This window comes from Pleurodeles waltl, chromosome 2_2 (genome assembly GCF_031143425.1).
Source record: "Pleurodeles waltl isolate 20211129_DDA chromosome 2_2, aPleWal1.hap1.20221129, whole genome shotgun sequence".
NCBI lineage: Eukaryota > Metazoa > Chordata > Amphibia > Caudata > Salamandridae > Pleurodeles > Pleurodeles waltl.
In genome coordinates, this window is record NC_090439.1 from 565,719,748 (window position 1) to 565,739,311 (window position 19,564).

General features: G+C 42.4%; 1 protein-coding gene across 1 annotated transcript in view; it reads right to left on the bottom strand.

Annotated features, from left to right (window-relative positions):
- Positions 1 to 19,564, bottom strand: part of DSC2 (desmocollin 2) — a 114,959-nt gene that overhangs the window by 87,485 nt on the left and 7,910 nt on the right. The window contains exon 2 of the mRNA XM_069220068.1: positions 3,500 to 3,584. Within this exon, the coding sequence (XP_069076169.1) occupies positions 3,500 to 3,584 (85 nt within the window). The remainder of the gene's footprint in view (positions 1 to 3,499; positions 3,585 to 19,564) is intronic.

Below are 19,564 nucleotides of genomic sequence, written 5' to 3' on the forward strand. Positions count from 1 at the left end.
ATAGCACAAGGCAATTTTCTCTAGGATTACTCAGTGACCCAGACAAATTAAGCAATATACAATGTTGTGTTTTAATGACTACTAGTGAAAGGGGAGCACGTCCAATTCAAAATATAAGATCTGCAACTCTGGGAAAATAGTATAGGGTTTTAATGGTTAACTCAACTGTCTTCTCCATTCTTCCATTCTATCACAAGGAAGTATGATAAAGCCAATCAAAAGAGGACATCCAAGGATAGACAATGAAACTTTTTAGATCTCATTATATGAAACAGGGCTGTGGATGTTCAAATATGTACAGTTACGTATGGAAACCACAACTAATGGTAGTTCATGACTGGAAATTGTACTTAAGCAATACATATCCAAGTAGACGGAACATGACATATTCCTGTTGTTTAGACTGTGTTCACTGAGGTATCAACCTTGAGCAATAATGGATGTCATTAAAGTCTGGTGCAAGAGAATATAGGGTGGAAGAAGCTGAATCCTGGACATCACCTTAAGACTGTGGAATGTTTTAAGAGGAGAGGCCTAATTCATGGTATTTAAACGTTGGAAAGACAAAGGAGTTTCACATGTAGCAGATGTCATGTGGGGAACAGTTTTGATATACTTCAAGGAAATGTCAGGAATTTCAACTAATTGTATAAATGCCTTCAGTTAAGGTAGATCAACAGAACTCAGATTTGAACAGGGGCATATATTCATCCTTGTCAACACTATAATATCAAACTAAATAGGGAAAAACAAAAAGGAAACCAATATACACATTTTAACAAGTTTGTTTGGCTCTCATCAGACTGCCAAGATTTCAAATAAGAAAACAAAGATATGTGAGTGAGATGGATGATGATGAGTTTAGAACAGCCTTACTTAGCATAACAATTACATCAGGATTATACATGTATGTACTACTAGAGAAATAGCCACAACATTTTTAGAACTTGGAGAGAATATTGCATAACAAGTGAAACAAAAGAACTGTGAAAATCTGAAAATGTATTAAGATAAAAAAAATGGGACTGAAATGTTGTTGAATTAAGCATCAGTTCAAGCCTGGATTCTGGAGTTAAACACCATCTAAGAACTTCATAGTGTAAAACACCTGTTTATTACCATGACATTATTGTAGAAACAAGAAATACAATGTGGATGAAAATTGACACACCAGTGAAGTAGACTTCATTTAAAATAATTGATGTGTGGAATTTGAAAGAATAATATGTAAAACAGCCACCAAAATAATTTGGCAGGACCTGGAAGAAAATAGGACACTTCAACTAATTAAATGAAAAGGGTGGAATAAATTTCATGATAATCAACAATGTACTAAATATAACTGAAAGGCTTAATGCATGGGTTATAACAAATGGTTAAAGTAAACTGTATTAATTTGTTACATTGTTATATATTTTATGGAAAATAACTCAATACGAAATTTAACAATACTATTTCTGGGTGATTAACTGCTCTTCAAATAAATCCTTATTTATGTTCAAGAAAAATATGTGCAAGAACAGGAAACCTCTGGGGCTTCTAATCATAGATCAGTAAAAGCTTTAGGGCTATTTGCAGACTGTAACCAATAAACTCATTTTAAAACGTGAAGGGCCAGATGTACAAAATCACAGGTTGATTTCCTAATAGCAAATTTTAGCGATTCGCTAATAGAAAATCCTAACACGTGATGCACAACGGTGTGTTTAACACTGTCAGCGATTCGCATTGGGTCGCATATGGACCTGCCACATCAATATTCATGAGGCAGGTCACAATTTGCAACCCACTGTGAATGGCTATAGTCAAAGGGAGGGTGGCCTGCTAGGTCAGCAGACCACCATGTCTCTGATTGCTGTTAAATAAAGCAATCTTTTTTTTAAAAGCAGCCCATTTTCCTTAAAGGAAAACGGGCAGTGTTTGAAAAGAAAAACATGAAACATGTAAGTTTCAGTTTTTAAGAGTAAGCAGTGGTTCATGGGACCAGTGACTGCTCTTAAAAAATATTTTCCCTCCCATCCTCAAATGGGAATCCCATTTGTGAATGGGTTTTCACCAACTTGTATTGGCGGTAAACTAAATGTTTTGCATTGGCGGTAAACTAAATGTTTTGCATTGGTGGAGATCTAAATGTTTTGCAACTGCATTCTGGTCGCAAAAAATTCATACATACCTTTACCATTCGGTATTAGGAAGGGATGCCCAAAACACACCCCTTCCTAATACCAATTGGCAAAACCCAAATTGTGATTCGGTAACAAGTTTCCAAAAAAGCATTTTTCTGCTTGCAAATGGGTCGTTTCTGCGAATCAGACCGTTTGTGACTAAAAAAATGCTTTGTACATGTGGCCCCAAATGCCTTGGAGGCTGAGTGCTGAGCTGACTCATTAAGAATTAAATATTTAGTTATTAGACAGGACACAGCACTCCTGAATTCTACAGCTGCAATTCAGAATGCCTTCCATAAAGGGACAATTTTATTAACATTTCAAAGGCATATTATGAACAATACTAATGACCGTCATAAGTACACTAATCTTCTGAGAAATAAGTTAGCATGTCAATGTCAAAGTTCTACGAGGAATTAAAACTAAAGGCCTCCTATGTTGTTTTTTCCTTTAACTAGGCCTCTTATGATGTTCTATCCTTTTAACTAACTGCCATACTGAATGTGGGTGAAAACATCTATTGAAAGATATTAAGACATTTTCTTCTCTAAATTCTCATAGTTTTATCCCAGGATCGAATATGATCTACCAATATTAGCCAGGGTGTTAATTGGTTGAAGTTGCAGACACAGAATCTCACCCACTATGTGTCACGGTGATGTACAGAAAGCCTTTGGAACAGTAAATCACTTATGTCCATGGGTTCTTCTTGTGGTACACATTTATTGACTGATTTAAGTGCAATATCACCCCTCAATGTATGTTTTATCCAACCATATAAAATGTCTTCTCATTTAGGAAAGACCTGTAGTAAAGATGGCTACATGCAAGGCTAGGAGTTCTTCAAAATTGTTAAAAGCGCCACATATGCTTGGAGATGAGCACATACATATTTTAGATATTATTTTTGGCCAAATACAGTGAATCTATTTCATAAGCTAAGAGTCATATAGTGCACACTCTGAGTTTATTAATGTTTTAGCTCCTGAAAATTCAGTAAGACACGTTTTAAAATTTCACATCCTTGTTTCTTTTACGGTTGGCTATATGTAATAATTATCACATCTCTGCTTCATATTGACATACAGCATAAAGGCCAGACCTATTGGCTTTACCAATGCTTGTTCCATGTGCGTCATTCAGTAGCTGGAAGCAAACAGAATGCAGGTTTTCATCACAAATACAGATTTTAAGAAAACGTAATTGAAAATCAGTTTTACAAAGTACTGGAAGCCCCTATCCACAAACCAAGCCCAGGCATTAGACTGCAGCTCGACCTGGCTTTCAATAACGACAGTTGTTCATTCAGTCAAAAAAGTGGAACTTCTTACCTTTTGCAATGAGCACCCCTGGGTCTAAGGTAGATGGAACTTTTAGTTTAACCTTCTTGCAAGCTTGAGAAAGCGAACATAAGACCTGAAGAGAGAGGACAGAAAAGACCAGTGTCAACTAACTTTCACCTTTCATACACACTGAGTTTTTAATAAGTCACAAACAGCAAGGTATGTGAGAAGCATTATGGTGCTTATATCGAATTTGAACATTTTTGGCACCACTAAGGGCTCCACTCATCAAAATGTGATGCAAGCTGGGTGCCACGAGTGTACATCTGGAAGAACGTCTTGACCACCCCTGACCATTAGCAGCCTGAAAACATTCAGATCCCTATGCAATGCATTGCTGAGTGTTCAAGATTTCAAGAGAAAAGATCTAAATTTCAATTGTACGCAAAGATTCTGTATTAAGGAAACAGACCACTCTTTTGTGCCCCTTCTGCTACAAAGATCGGCAAAGATAGCCAAAGATCCAATAAACCTTGGGGTTACCAGCTGGCCCAATAATTGATTTAGAGCAATTTCTCTTTGATAACCACTGCTTGGTTGCTTTTAAATCAGTAGGTATTAAAGCACTGGTGTCTACTCGATAATTGTATGGTTTTTCAGAAGTGGGGGTGGTGGTTATAACTTCATGATCTAGTAGCAATAGAATGTGGACATCTGACAAGGACTAAGAAATCATCTTGCAGATCAGAAGGCTATCAGGGAAGTCAATATACTTAGCATTATAGCAGGAAAAGAGGCGAATGGCTGATCATCTACTCTGTGAGGGGCAGGCTTCTATAGCAATTGCAGACACTGGCTCATTTATTGTAGGTGGGGTAGAAGTGTAGAGCATCAACCTATATGTGGAGGTTCTCAAATTATCTAATTTGCTCATTTTTGTTCAGAAATAACTGTACCATGTGTTCTGTCATTGCCTCCAATTGGCACAGTTTGTTGTTCATGCAACCAGGTCGAGTGAGCTTTCTAAATTCTTTGACTAGATCTGTCAATTCTACCTCAACCTGTGCAGTATAGGCTTCCTCTGCCTTTCTAGTTTCCAGGAGGAAAAAAAATGGATAGTATGGCAGCTAGAACAATTAACTGCATCCAGTTTTCCTATATTTTTTCTTTGGACAACTCAGTATTTGTCACACTTTCCTGATAAAGCTGTCGGCTATATTTTTCATAGCATTGTTCTCATTTTCATTAATGAGTGCCAGAACATTACATTTAGAATTTGAGACATTATGAAGGCCATCTTAGCTGATTTATGCCAGTTAATCAATTTTTGCTTTATTGCCTCACTACTACAGTCTTGCTGGTTAATAACCAGGCCCACGTTTGATAGCTGGGTCTGCACTTCATCCAGGTAGAAAAAGGTTTAACTGTTCTACCCCCCATTAGTATAGCTGTTTATGTGAAATATAAATAAATGTATAGTCCGACCAGATATGGAGGTAGGGAACGCCAAAGAATAAGGATTATCTGGTGACCTTTAAATTGAGTAAAACACCTATATGTTAATGAAATTTAGACCATCCAAGACTGCATTAATTAGTTATGATAAAAAGATGATCTCAACATATTGCCCAACCAATTAGGGCAAACGCCTAATTCGGCCTGAACTCAATGCTCCCTATAAACTGTCAATTTTTCAGTAAATGAGCCTCTCTAGATTGCCCTGATCATCTCAAGATGTTTGGACCCTTTTCATACATGACCATCACCCTGGTGTACAGAAGGGCTATTTTGAAGAAATTGCAGCCAAGATGAATCAACCATGTTACTCTCTTGAATCACTTCTTCTCACTTTGGCAATCTACCTCCTAAACAATATCAGTTTCCTGTTTGCCAGGGTGCCATAATTCTTCTCCACCATGATCTTCAACTTTTTGCAGCAATCTGCACACTCTGCCTGCATTATCTCAGTGACTCCTACATGTGCCAATTGAATAAATGAATATGATAGGGAAAACATTGAATTTCTGTTTTCCCAGCACACTTTTGCCCCTTTTTTGCAGACCTTTAAAATTCAGGAAAATACCCGCAGACTTTCTACCTGTGCCAAAGTTGCCAGAAAAAAAAAAAAGTGTACAAATATGAAAGAGTGATAGCTTTGCTACAGTGGTAGACATTAACACAGACCAATACCACTACAGTTAGTGACTGATTTAGTTTCAATTTTAATACCACTTCAACGGAGCTGGCACCTACACAGTAAGGGGCCGATTATGAGTTTGGCAGACGGGCACACCCGTCTTCCAAACTCCTGACATTTTCACTGCACTGAGCGGTGGAAACCAAGATTTCTGCCAGTCAGCACAGTGGGAAAGTGGCGGCAGCATTGTCGCTGGCTCATAATTGAGCTGGCGGCAATGCTGCAGCATGCAGGGGGCACCAGCACACTCGAAATGGCACTGTCTGCAGAGCAGACAGTGAGCATTTTGAGAGTGCCGGGCAGGGGGACCCCTGCACTCGGCATGGGCAGTGCGGGGGACCCTCTGTGGTCCCCTGCACCTGTTCTCTGCCAGCCTTTTCATGGCGGTGGTACCACCATGAAAATGCTGGCAAAAAATAAGGTTATAATCAGCAGGGCGGCGCTGACTTCAGAGCCGCCCTGGCTGATTACAACCTGCTCCTGCCGTCAGCTTGTAGGATCGAAGATCCTGGCGGGGTCAGCGGTAGGTTGGTGGGTCTGCCCGCTAACCTCAGAATGTGGAGGTCGGACCTCCTCAACCTTGGTGGTCCAACCACCACCGTGGCATTGTCGAAATAAGGCCCCACGTATTTTCAGTGAGGCTTCCTAATGAATGCAGCAGGTGTTTGCATTTGGCAGTGCACACATGCCAAATGGGCCCTAGGAAAGATGAGTGGGGGCACACACAGTCTGACACTGGATACTGAACACAGATGTGTGGGGACTTGGTGTGAGGGAGGTGCATCAATTGACATCAGGACTCCCAACTGGTAGATATATTTGCAAGGGAAGAAATATACACCACATATTTCAATTAGCTTGCATTATAAACATTCAAGGAACATTAAAAATAAATACAATGATGTTAGAAATGGGGTCTTTGGTTGGCAGTCAGGTTACTCCCTGTCCAAGCAAGAACCCTCACTCTAGTCAGGGTAAGTCACACACAATCCAAATTATCCTGTGCCCATCCTCTGGTAGCTTGTCAGGCTTAACTTAGAAGGCAATGTGTAAAGTATTTGTGCAATAAATCATGCAATAACACTGTAGAACACCATAAAAATACACCACACAGTGATTAAAAAATATATAATATTTATCTGGATAAATGCAGGTCAAAACGATTAAGATGCACAAAGTATATGTTGAGATATCACTGTAAAAATTATATAAAGTGTCTATAGTCTCTTAAAAGCAATAAATGTCTCTTGCAAGCACAAAGAACCGCAGAGGAGGAGAAGTGTGGAAAACAGGGAGGTGTGCGTCCATTTCTCGGGCCGCACACAGCGATGCATCATTTATTTTTCACACAGGGAAGGCTTTGTGTCGATTTCTGGTGCTCGGTCTTGGATCCTCTTCGGGTTGCAGGGTTTCCGGATGCCCCGGGACGAGGAGTTGAAATCTGGAGCTGACAGGACAATGTCACAGGGGCCGTGCGTCGATCCGGTGGGCGCTGTGTGAAATTTCTACCGCACGGCAGGCGCTGCATCAATTCCTCTCTGGAAGTTGGGCTGCATCGTTCCAGCTCTGCGTCGTTCCAGTTCGACATGCAGTGGATTTTTCACCGCAATGCAGGCTGTGCATCGTTTCTGGCAGGTTGTACGTTGATTTTCGCCACACAAGGAGTTCTTCTTACAAAGATGAAATCTTTTTGGTCCTGAGACTTCAGGGAACAGGAGGCAAGTTCTATCCAAGCCCTTCTCAGCACAGCCAGAGAGCAGCAAAGCAGCAGGGAAACATCAAGGCAGCAGTCCTTCACAGAAAGCAGTCAGGTGAGTCCTTTGGGCAGCCAGGCAGTTCTTCCTGGCAGGTTGCAGGTTCTCATTCAGGTTCTCTTCTCTAGGAAGTGTCTGAGTTGGTAGGGGCAGAGGCCCTGTGTAAATACCCAAATGTGCCTTTGAAGTGGGGGGGGGGACTTCAATGAGTGGCTTGGAAGTGCACAAGGTCCCCTTTCAGTTCAATCCTGTCTGCCAGGGTCCCAGGAGGGGGTGTGGCAGTCCTTTGTGTGAGGGCAGGCTACCTAGGAAGACCCATTTAAAATGCAGATGTATGCAAGTGAGGCTAAGTATTCTGTGTTTAGGGTTTGTCTGAGTGAATGCACCAGGGAGCTGTCAACTGAACCTAGCCAGACGTGGATTGTAAGGCACAGAAGAATTTAAGTGCAGAGAAATGCTCACTTTCTAAAACTGGCATTTCTAAAATAGTAATATTACATCCAGCTTCACCAGTCAGCAGGATTTTGTATTACCATTCTGGCCATACTAAATATGACCTTTCTACTCCTTTCAGATCAGCAGCTACCACTCAAGCAGTATATGAGGGTAGCCCTAATGTTAGCCTATGAAAGAAGCAGGCCTCACAGCAGTGCAAAAACAAATTTAGTTTTACACTACAGGGACATGTAAACTACACAGGTACATGTCCTGCCTTTTGTCTACACAGCACCCTACCCTATGGGTTACCTAGGGCTTACCTTAGGGGTGACTTATATTTAGAAAAAGGGGGGGTTATGCTTGGCAAATACTTTTAAATGCCAAGTTGAATTGGCAGTGAAACTGCACACACAGGCCTTGCAATGGCAGGCCTGGGACGTGGTTAAGGGGCTACTTAAGTGGGTGGCACAATCAGTGCTGCAGGCCCACTAGAAGCATTTAATCTGCATGCCCTGGGCACACGTAGTGCACTTTACTAGGGACTTATAAGTAAATTAATTAATCCAATGTCATCATGTTTAAAGGGAGAGACCATATACATTTAGCACTAGTTAACAGTGGTAAAGTGTGCAGAGTCTGAAAAAACAGTATCCAAAAAGTGGAGGGAGGCAGGCAAAAAGTTAGGGGTGACCACCCTAAGGCTGCCAGGTCTAACAAATGAAAAGAGTTACCTTCTCAGTATTTTTGTCATTGATCTAAAACACATGGATATGATATTTACCATAATTTCTGCTGGTCCTTTAAGTTTCCTACTAATAAAGTGAAAATATTTCCACAGTGTCATATTTGTAAATGAAAGCAGACTGAGGGGGTTATTCTAACTTTGGAGGAGTGTTAATCCGTCCCAAAAGTGACGGTAAAGTGACGGATATACCACCAGCCGTATTACGAGTTCCATAGGATATAATGGACTCGTAATACGGCTGGTGGTAAATCCGTCACTTTTCCGTCACTTTTGGGACGGATTAACACCTCCTCCAAAGTTAGAATAACCCCCTGTGTCTGCTAAAAACCACAGAGGTAGATGTTACGGATTGATAAATGCCATTAACTGACTAAAGTAAAAAAGAAGCAATCCTGATTTATAGAACAAAGATCTGGATTTTACTTTTTCGGATTGTTTTTCTATGCAAAAACGGTTGTGGATTGTTAACTCTGTTCTTAAACCTGCATCCTTACTGATGAAAGAACTTTAAACTACTCAAACGTTCCCAAATCTCAAGAATCAAGGTGACACACCATGTAGACTCACGACTTTATTGATACAAGCAGCAGAAAATGAAGGCCAGGGACTTCACAAATAACCAGGCATTTGATGTAGTGCCACAGGGTGCATTTCCTTGAGCCCACTGAATCATAATTATTTATACATTTTAAGGACCCACCTAGCTGCCAGAGGCCTATTTGCCCTCCACGCACTTAAGCTCATTACACGCTGATTGACACACAACTGGCAGCCGCAGCAAAAGGCGCCCTAATCATTTTTATTTAAACTACAGTTACATGTTGCCTGAGGAGGCCATAAAATGTGTATAGTATCCCCCCCCTTATGTATCATGCACTGCAAAGCTATCAATATTGCACATAAATTTCAAATGTATGATTAATCAATTTCACATCTCACAGTCATTTAGCAGTGTCCTTGAACATTTTACCTCAGTGAGGTGGAAAGAGAATTTCATTACACGCCATATGAGCCTGTCTAAGCCCATCACACACAGTATATATTTAATTGTGTGTACATTTTCGAAATAACTTTCCTCAAACAATAGCTCTGCCTAACAAACTGAAGGACACGTTTCTTTTAGGTGGCTAGCCTAACAAAAATTTCGGTTTGAATAGATATTTACAAAAGAAAAGAGCAGGATAAAAACAACAATCCTATCAGGAACATTTAATGATGAACTGGTTACCAATGGAAGTGAATTGCTACAAGAAGGGGACACAGCGTGATTACGCCCTCATGGAGTCCTCCTCGTCCCAGTCCTTACACACTGATGGTTATGCCCCCTTCATGACAGACATAGCACACTAGTCCTACTTCTATTATTTTTATATATAAGCTCCTTCCCACCTCACTGTCTCTTGTTTTTGTTTCTGTCGCATTGCAACCATGCACGCTGACATAGTGTGGTTTGGGTAAGTGTTCCAAGCTTTGGTTTTTCATGTATCTTGCATTGCTGGCTCTTGTGCCTTTTTGGGGGTTTATCCGCTGCCTTCAACCTCGCTGTACCGGGTGGAGCACATTGTGCACCAGCTGCGGTACATGCTCCCTGCCATGTGCTGAGCTGGGGCAGGGAGAGATTATGGGCATCTGCAGCCAGGCCATTTTGGAGCTGCGTGTGCGGCTTCCCAAACCCCTGACATGTGTGTGTTTGTGTACGCACCTACACGGTGGTTGGCGCACTGTTTCTTGCTTCCTTGCTTAGCCTTCCAGGTTTTGATCATATGGTTGCCTTTTTTACTGCATGGAAGCAGTGCACATATTTCTATGGGTAAGCAGACTTCTGCCTGATCATGTGGCTGCTTTCTGATTCTGTTGGTCACATGGCCTTGTGGTCATGGGCAGTTTCACTCAAGGGCCTCCTGTGAGTTTGGGGTGATGGCCTCAGAAACTGCAGGTTGCGGATTCTGGTCCGAAGGTGGCAGATGTCATTTCCCTTCCTTATTTTTCTGCTTCTGCTCAAGAGGTTCTCTGAGGTGCTGCTCCTCATTTCTCGGGGTGACTTGCTTGCTCTCATCACAGTTGCGGTTGCCACTGCTGTTATAGAGAGGGTCATTCCTACTCTAGCGTCCTTGTTGACGTTTGATTTTGATGGACCTGATGGGGCCAGGGGGATGTGCAGGACTTTGTTCCTCCACATGTGGCTGGAGTGGACTTTCTGGCCCCTTTATTCAACCAGTGTCTGAGGTGGTCTTCTCTGACTCTGTGGTTGAATGTGGTGATTCCACTTTTTAATGTGAGTTTCTGTGTCTGTTTAGGGTGTCTGGGTGGACACGTCTGGTGCCTCTGATGGATGCACTGCTCTTTTTAAGGGCTTCCTTGCATTTTTTTGCTTATCTTTAGGCCAGTGTTGCTCCCACTGCTTTTCTGTCTTATGTGAAGTTGCTGTCTCATTTGACTCTCCTTTTGTTAGCCTTTGGGCTTCCACGAAGATGGCCTGGGCATCCCTTTCTAGCTGTCAGTCCTTGGGGTTAGTTCTTCTGAATGTTGGCTGCATCGATGTGCTCAATGCTTCATACACGTACTTTTTTGGGTCATGGCTTTGAGTCCTGGGTTGAGCGGTTTGGTGAAGAAGGTGCCCGCAGTGTAGTTGGCCACGCAGTTTTTCTATATTGAGTTCCATAGACCTGCCTGTTAGTCAGCTGTGTACTGTCCCTTAGAGGGCAGGCCTGTGGCAGGGACAGCCTTTTTCTTCTTCCAGCCTTCCATCTCCCGTCTGCCAATGGTCCAGCAGTAGCAGCATTGATTATATGCCGGTAGCCGGTCGTCTTTGGCTGTTTTCCACTCAGTGGGTTGGTGGTGAAGGATGCTTAGGTCCTTTTGTAATTCATCCTTGTTTTTTTGTTTCCATTCGTTGACCCCACTTCATTGCTCCTTTTTGGTCCTGCTCCTTCTTCTCCAGGGGAACTGGTCATGCTTTGGTAAATTCAGTCTCTTTTTTTCATGGGGGCAGTTCTTCCGGTTCTGGTTGGTAGTAGGGTTTTGAGTTTTCCTCCTCTCTGTTTTTGGGTCCCCAGCTGGATGGGTCCCTTTGTCCCTCCCTGTCCTCACAGCCCTGCTCCCTTTGTCTGTTGGGACACTACTGGGTGTATGATGTTTCCCCAAGCCATCATTCCTCGGCTGCTGCATAGTGGTTTCCTGGTGTCTTTGGGTCTGCAGGATGCTTATTTTCACATTCCTGTTCTGCGGGGGGACAGGGGGAGGTGGTCAGCACTTACTTGTGCTCACAGTCTCAGTGTTCCTTGCCAGTTTGTGTATGCTTTTTGTTCGTCTGGCCACATTTCCCTGTGTCTTCCCATGGTTTTGGCTCCGCTTGTTGCTTGTTTGCTTTTGCAAGCTATTGTATTGTATCCTTCTCTTGCCGACTGGTTGTTTTTCTGCTCCTTCGTCTTCCAAACGAGTCCAGTTTTGTCTCTGGTCCGGTACGCTTTGCAGCCCTTTGTCTTCTCAGACATGTGTCCAGGTCGCATCTTTCTCCCTCTTTGGACCGGTCTTTCATCGATCCTTGTGTGGACACTTATGTGAGTGCAGTTTTCTCCCAGTGGACAGGCTGCTCTCTCTCCATTCAGGGTTATGGACTTTGTTGGCCCTTTCACACCATTGATGGGTGTTGGTTGTAGATGTGTGCTTTCCTGGCAGCCTCTAGTGCTGTGGTTCAGTGGGCATGTTTTTTTCTTTCATTCCCATTGTACCCTGCCTCCTCCATTTTTGGGATCTCTCCTCTGGGGCCTACGATGTGCTGGTTCCCATGTTGGATCAGATTGTGCAGTTTGTTGTGGTGGCTCGTTCGGGCCATCTTGTTGAGGGTAGGGAGGCGGTGTTGGGTCTCCTGGTGTTTTGTGTTCCATAGTCCCCATGGGACAGTCTTTCAGTCCCCCATTTAGAGGGTACTGATGGCTGTCCTAGACATACTGGTGGAGTTCCAGGACAGTCTACAGGACTCCAGTGTTGTGGTCTGCCTATCCTCTCAGGTGGCAGAGACTTCCTTGAACGGGCACAGGGGTATACGTTGCCGGTGCCTCCATTTATGTCCCTATCCTATCTCTCAGCTGAGGGGTTTGTTCCATGTCAGCAAGTGGTTTCTATTCAGGGGGAGTTGCTTTTTTGGGCCTCTGGTCTCAATGGGATTATCCCTCCCTCACTGAAATCCTATTTTCTCTTCCCCTCTTCCGTCTTTTCTGACATGTGTTTGGGGTACCTTGGCTGCTCCGATTTTCCTCCCACAACTATGCTCACTGCTCGGCTTTTTGTGTGGATTGTGCATCTCTTCTGGCTTGGTCACTGGCTGCCCTGACTGTCCCACGGCTTCACAGGCTATTGTATGTCTTCTCTCCAATTTCTCTCCTGCCTTGGGTCCTGTAGTACAGCATGCTGGTTTTGGTTCCGGTGGTACTCCTGACCCTTCTTGGCCCAGTTGGCATTGGTTCCCTCTCCTTTTGGACCTGTTCTGGGATGGGTTACTCAACCTCCCTTGCAGGTCTCCTCTTCTACAGTTTTCCTTGTCTGTCTCTCCGGATGTTCTTCCGGTTCTATCTGTTGGGTTGCTACGTGGGCACATCGGTTTTATGTCTTGGGTTGTTCTTCTCGGGCGCCTTGGGGTGTTTGGTCCTCTTATTGACAGTCCACCCCTGCGCCCTCCATGACTCCGGCCATTGCCTCTTTTCATGTTCTTGGCCTTTTGTATGTTGGTTTCCAGAGGGCTGACTCTTGGTCATCTTTCTGCTCTGTTGGGCTGCGATGTTGGTCTTTCGGTCTTTTTCTGCTGATTTTCTTTTCTTTCTCCTTTGTTTTCCATTTGCTTCAGAGTTTTCCAGTTGCAGCATCCCACTAGCTGGTTCCTTCTTGGGACCTGACTCCTCTTCTCAAGAGGTTGCAAGGTGTTTCTTTTTGAGCCTCGGGAGGAGGCAGAGTTGGTATGGTGGTCACTGCGGTGGGCTTCTTCGTGGCTATGGTCTTTGCTAGCCATCTTGGTGTGACTGAATGTTCTCATGGCAGTTTTGTTTTCCTTCTCTCATGTTCTTTCCTGTTCTTGTGGTGCTTCGCCTGCACCCTACCCTTGTTCCTGGCATTGCTTCTCCCTTACCTTTGGCTCCAGTGGTAATTTTGCTGGGTTTTTGTGTCTCTTTCCTTGTTGTTTCCTTCTACTCTGTATGGCAGGAGGGTTTTTCAGTTACACCGTGGGTTGGTAATCTGCCTTCGGCGCTCCATTCTCACCCCGCTGGGAGGCCCGCGGTCTAATTTTTGTCTTGTCGGGCCTGCCGCACGTCGTTTGTTTGCCCACAGCGTCCTTCTCTAGTGCGTTGGCGAGGTTGGGCAGCTAAAGGTCGGGCCTTACATCTCGCTGTGGTCATTTCATGCTCTGTTCTTGCACCATGGGTGGCCCCGCAACGCATATATAATACTTATCTGTTCCTTTGGTTCTGCGCTGTTTGTTCTTTGGTCTTGGGGGCCAAGCTTTCTTTGTCCCAGAATGCATGTTCTCCCAGCATGCACTGTTCTTTTCTTTTATTAGTCCCTTTCCAAGATGTTGTTTTGCCTAGTTTTTCCTATGACACTTTCCCAAATTAATATGGCATTTTTCATTTTTCTGTTTGTTCACTTCCTGTTTTCTGGTACATAAGGAGCGTGAGTTACTTTCTTCTTTGTGTTGCAACACTCTGGTTGATGGTGGTCCTCAGTCTTGTGTGTTCCTGCTGTGGATTGTTCCTGCCTGGTTTTTCTTGCAGAGTCCTGATGTTCCAGTTCTTGAAGTCCTGAGTTCTATTGTGCCTTTTTGATCTTCTGGAGCCCCCTTCTGGAGGTTTTTTCCCTGGTGGTATTCCTCTGGAGCTCCTTCTGGAGGACATGGACTGCTTAGGCTTCCATCTTGCCAGCAGCACTGTGGCTGCTGGAAGGGGTCACCCTTATCTTGGCCAGATCTGAAGCTGAACTCCACTTACATCTGACAGAGGCAGTCAGAGAAAGGCGAATCAAGACATTTTCTGTTTCTCTAGAACCCGCATCCTGTTTGGGGTGTCTGTTTCTTGTTCTTTGCTTCGGTGTCTGTAGCGGGAGATGTCCAGTCTCCCCTCAGACTATTGGCCTCTGGGCCCGTCAGGCCATTGCCTGTGCCTATAGTGTTGTTGCGGTTGCTCTTACTTTTGCTGTTCTGGGCATGTCCACTTGGGAGTTTTTTTTCTGCCTCGTGGGCGGTATCTGGGGTGTGTGTCCTCTTGGTGCCCTGCAGGGCAGTGTCTGGGTCTTTCCCTCATTCCTTTTTTTCATCTTTGCCGTCTTTCTGTAGGTCCAGCTTTAATGGGTATTTTTTCTTGGGACCCAGTTTTTTGGCTGCTCTTGTGTCTTTGCTTGGTAACATTACAGGATGAGGCTGGGGGGGTAGCCTACATGAAAATAATAATAATAATAACAATAATAATAATAATAATAATAATAATAAAAGTAGGACTAGCATGCTATAGCTGTCATGAGGGGCATAACACTCAGTTTGTAAGGACTGGGACGAGGAGGACCCCTAATCGGGGTACTGAAGATTACTGGTAAGTAACAAGTCATTCCTAATCATGTGTTCTTGCCGGAGTAGTACTGCATGCAGTGGCTACCCTAGTCACAGAATAGGGCATGGGAATGGAATGTATGTAATCCTGATGTTGCTGATCAAAAATGGTTCTGATTTTTAGGTTACAAGATAAAGAAGGTGTGCTGATTAATTTTGTGAATTAACAAGCTAAAATTGAAAATAATGAATTCACAGTAGGTGTAGTATACATGTAGGTCCAAATATATTGGTGTGCTTGGGAAACTAAGCAGGATATGGCTCTGTGAAAGCAAACGCTTGTCAACCAATAGAAAATAAAAAAAAGCAATGTAAGAAACTCAGAAACGATTCTGGAGTAGTTTTTCCAGAAAATAAAGAGATTAGGTGCAACACAGTGACATTTTTACGTTGTACAAAGAAACACCAGTCCGTATTATTATTTATATTGTTTATCAAATATGAAACTATACATACTAATCCCAACCTATGCATAATACTTGATTGACAAAGACAAGAGTCCAACTTCACAAAACCTTTTGGTCCTCAAAAAGTACAATATGCCATAGTTAAATGCCAATTCTAATTAATAAAATCACGACTTGGAGAATTTCATTACCCCCACATTCCATTTCTGAATGTGGTGGATTTTCCATAGTCAGACATTTAGTAAAAAGGAGTGGAAACAGCAGCATCCCCACATAATGGACATGGTTAATCACTGGAAGATGCAGGACACCCACAAAGTTGGAACATTTTTATCTTCACAAAACTTCCCAAACGTCTTCCCACTAGAGACATAAAGGTCTGGAGCAGTGATGAAAACTCTGTGTGACAAACACCCACATATTTAAAGTGATTTTTCCTCAGGGTAAATGTCCTGCCTGTGGATAAAAAAAAGTTTAATTTGATTTGCATCCTGCCATTGTCAATAAAGAGGTCAATTTTCACTTGCTGAAAATGTTCTTGTTTAAGACTAGGTGGAGATGTGGAAATCTAGCCATTTCGTTGAGTTCCAGGCTGCATTCATACTTGCTTACTACCTATCAATAAAAAGCATCTAAGAAATTCATTAGGTTGTAAAAAATACATTAATTATCCCGCCTTAAAGATCTTCTGAGATGGGTACACATAACTCAGGATGCTGTGCTCCTAAAGCTTATGCAGAAAAAATGAAATACATTCAGGAAAACATCATGTAAATGTTAGATTGCATGGGCTACAGTGGGGATCCAGCGTCTAAACAGGACTCTTTATTATCAAGAATATGAATCTATTTAAAATATAGTAAATAAGTGTAAGCATGCTTATTGTGTAATTTTAGTGTAGCATTAGACTATGACACTAGTAGACTGTCTTCTGGCTGTTAGATGCTATAGTGGTTACTGTACGAGCCTAGTATGAACAAGCGTTGGGAAGGCCAACATGACTTGCGTTTTGGTTGGCAGTACAGACCTACTGGCTTTGCTAATGTTTTTGCATGAATCAGCGGGCAGGTATTTAAGGGCGCACAGAACACATTAAGGAGAGAGCAAGAAGATCACAGGCCCTCCCATGCATAGCTGAAGGAATAAGATAAAAGTGGTTCCCTGAGTGCAAGCAATAGAAGGATCCAAGTCGACCATTCAAAAGGATGGTAAATAATGTTTGCTCTAGGGGAGGCAAAAACACAAGAAGAAGAAGGAAATGCATTAAAAAACAGAAAGCAAATGAGATCGACCAGAAAGCCAACAAATAGTAAGTATTGGTATTGTCCCCAAATAGGTCATTGAGAACAGACCCTAATGCTGTCTGTATGCGAGACCTTAAAATGGATTTTAGCTTAACGTGTGATAGCCTGAACAATGTACCTCATTGATGAGGCCAAATAAAGCTTAATAAAAAAAAGCAATATTTGGGGTAGTTTGGTCCCTGTGCTGAAGGGACGTGTGTTAGCAGTTTGGACTGAAATGCTCCTTTCTGATGCAAATTATTCTTTTTTTTTTAATCCGGGATACACTCTAATAACTTCATTTGAGGATGAAACCCCAGAATCACGTAATTCTCACAAATCTTCTGGAATCAGCGTGATGCATTTGAATTTCTCACTGTTTTTGGTATCTTGTGTTAGCTTTAAAAACCTTTTACTTTTATATATTTCTGTGTAGCAAACTGCCTTACATCACTTGCTGAAAACATGTCTGTTAGACGTTGTTGCAAAGTGGCCCCTTTTTGAGGGGTCCCCCTAGTTTTTACTTTTTTTAGGGCTCATCTGCTGGTGATATTCAACATGCCCTATGTATGTGATTTGACCCATATAACATGGCACAACTGGCATAAAACCTGACTGGCACAACTGGCTTTCCTATAAGGTAACAGTAGATGGTGGAGACATACAACCATGGCATGGAACGTTAAATGCCACCTGTGGACTGCACCACATATTGTGCTATCCACTACAGTGGCAAGGAAACAGGGCTTCAGGTATATCTAAAATGGGCTGCCAGTAGCAGCTTGAACCCTGCTGCACGGACCTGTTATAATCACCCTTTTGACAGGTAAAATAAATCTGATTTTTAATATTAATTAAGTCACCCCTAAGTGCACTTTTCTGACCTTAGGGTAAGGAGCATAATATTTAAGAGTGGTGCATGTATGACATTAGAAATGGTGTTCCTCCGGTGACTCTGCCCAAAATGACATCTGAAATGTACCAGCTACAGACTCTACTCAAAGACTTATTTTTATATTTAATAAAAAAAATGCAATCTAATAGTGGTGTCAGATTTTTTATGAAATATATTGGAAATGTAACTTTTGGAAAGTTACCTTTAACCTGCCTGTAGCTGCTAGGGGCACATTTGCATTAGCTTTCCAGCAACCACCCAGCCTATACTTGGCCTGAATTAGGTATGAAAGGGGTGTGAACTGAAAACTGCTCTCAAAGCAGGGAAAAGGCCTGGGAGTGGGAGGTGTTTTCTTTCAATTGCAGCAAGACTCCTTGAGGTGGTCCCAGGGTCCTAATTTACTTCAAATGGGCCTGTCTTGTCACAAGTTAATGCTAGGTGAGACTTGGAAAGTCCCCAACGTATGTCCCACTAGTGAGGCTGGCATGAAACCCAGTGGGAGGAAAGATATTCCCAGTACCAGTTTTGCGAGTTTACAGAGGAGGGGACTGCTTACTACCCTAGGCACACCTCTGGGTGGCATCACTGGCTCTCTACAAAGGGCAAAGAGTTTCCCTGTCTTTGATTTTGAGAGTGAGTGAGACTGGGATTGTATGCAGTTGTATACAGTAGCTATTCCCTTTAAAGATACAGTCCCACAGTACACTGTCTTATAGGTTGCTAATCAACAGCCAAATAATTATTCACCCTGAGACATTCAATGTTTTCTTTCAATATGTGTTCATACTATGTTCATTTGAACAGTTTTGTGTGATTACTTAAATCATTTATCAAGGACAAAATTATATTTATAATGGTATGAAATTCACTGAAGGTCACTTTGATCCTCAGTGAGCTTCAAATGTTGTTCAGTTGAAACAACTTTTCTATAAATGAATATACTGGTTACAGATGCGTTTTGACATGGCTTGTTGGAATCAAATAAGGATCTGTACCTTTACTCGATTCCAGAGGTCCATGGATAAAACACCAAGTTCGAATGTGCAAGATGACTAGTGAACATCATCGCAATGAAGGACACTGTTGGTCCAGAAGGTACTGGGGTTGTCATAACACAGCTGTAATAAATATAATGTTTTTAAGCAAAATTCATTTAGAGTGAAGAACATTCACAGATCACTGAGGGTCAAAGTGACCTTCCATACATTTTGTAACATTGTAAGTATCATTTTATGCTTGATAAAGAATTCATACAAAACTATAAAAATGATTCAAATATGAATAAATATTAAAAGAAAACATTTGATGTCTATGGACGAATAATTGTTTGGCCATTGATTAGTAAACTATGAGACTGTGCACTATTGGACTATTTCTATGAAGGGAATAACTACTGCATGTTATGAATTGTATCTTCGGAAGAAGGACATACCAAGGTGGCACAGCTATATGATTCTTAGTGGTACATACCTCTAGAGTCAAAAAAGGAGTGCATAATTGAAACTCATCATCTAATTTGTACTGGTTTCAGTAGGGCAAACAGGAACTGCTGAAAAAGCAGGTAGGGTTACCCCCTGACATTTTTATCCCATTGGTTAGAGAGTGCCCAGGAGTCATGTCACCCACTCACTCATGCCAAGCATAAATGTGGCATCCCTGGGAACCCTCCTCAGAATACTTTCTGGGCATGTGAGAGATTAAAAGAGAACTAAATCAGCTGGCTGTCACCTCAGGAGAGTTCTGAAGGACTGGACTTGCTCCTTCTTGTAGCCAGGACAAAATAAAATGGACTTCAAGGGTCA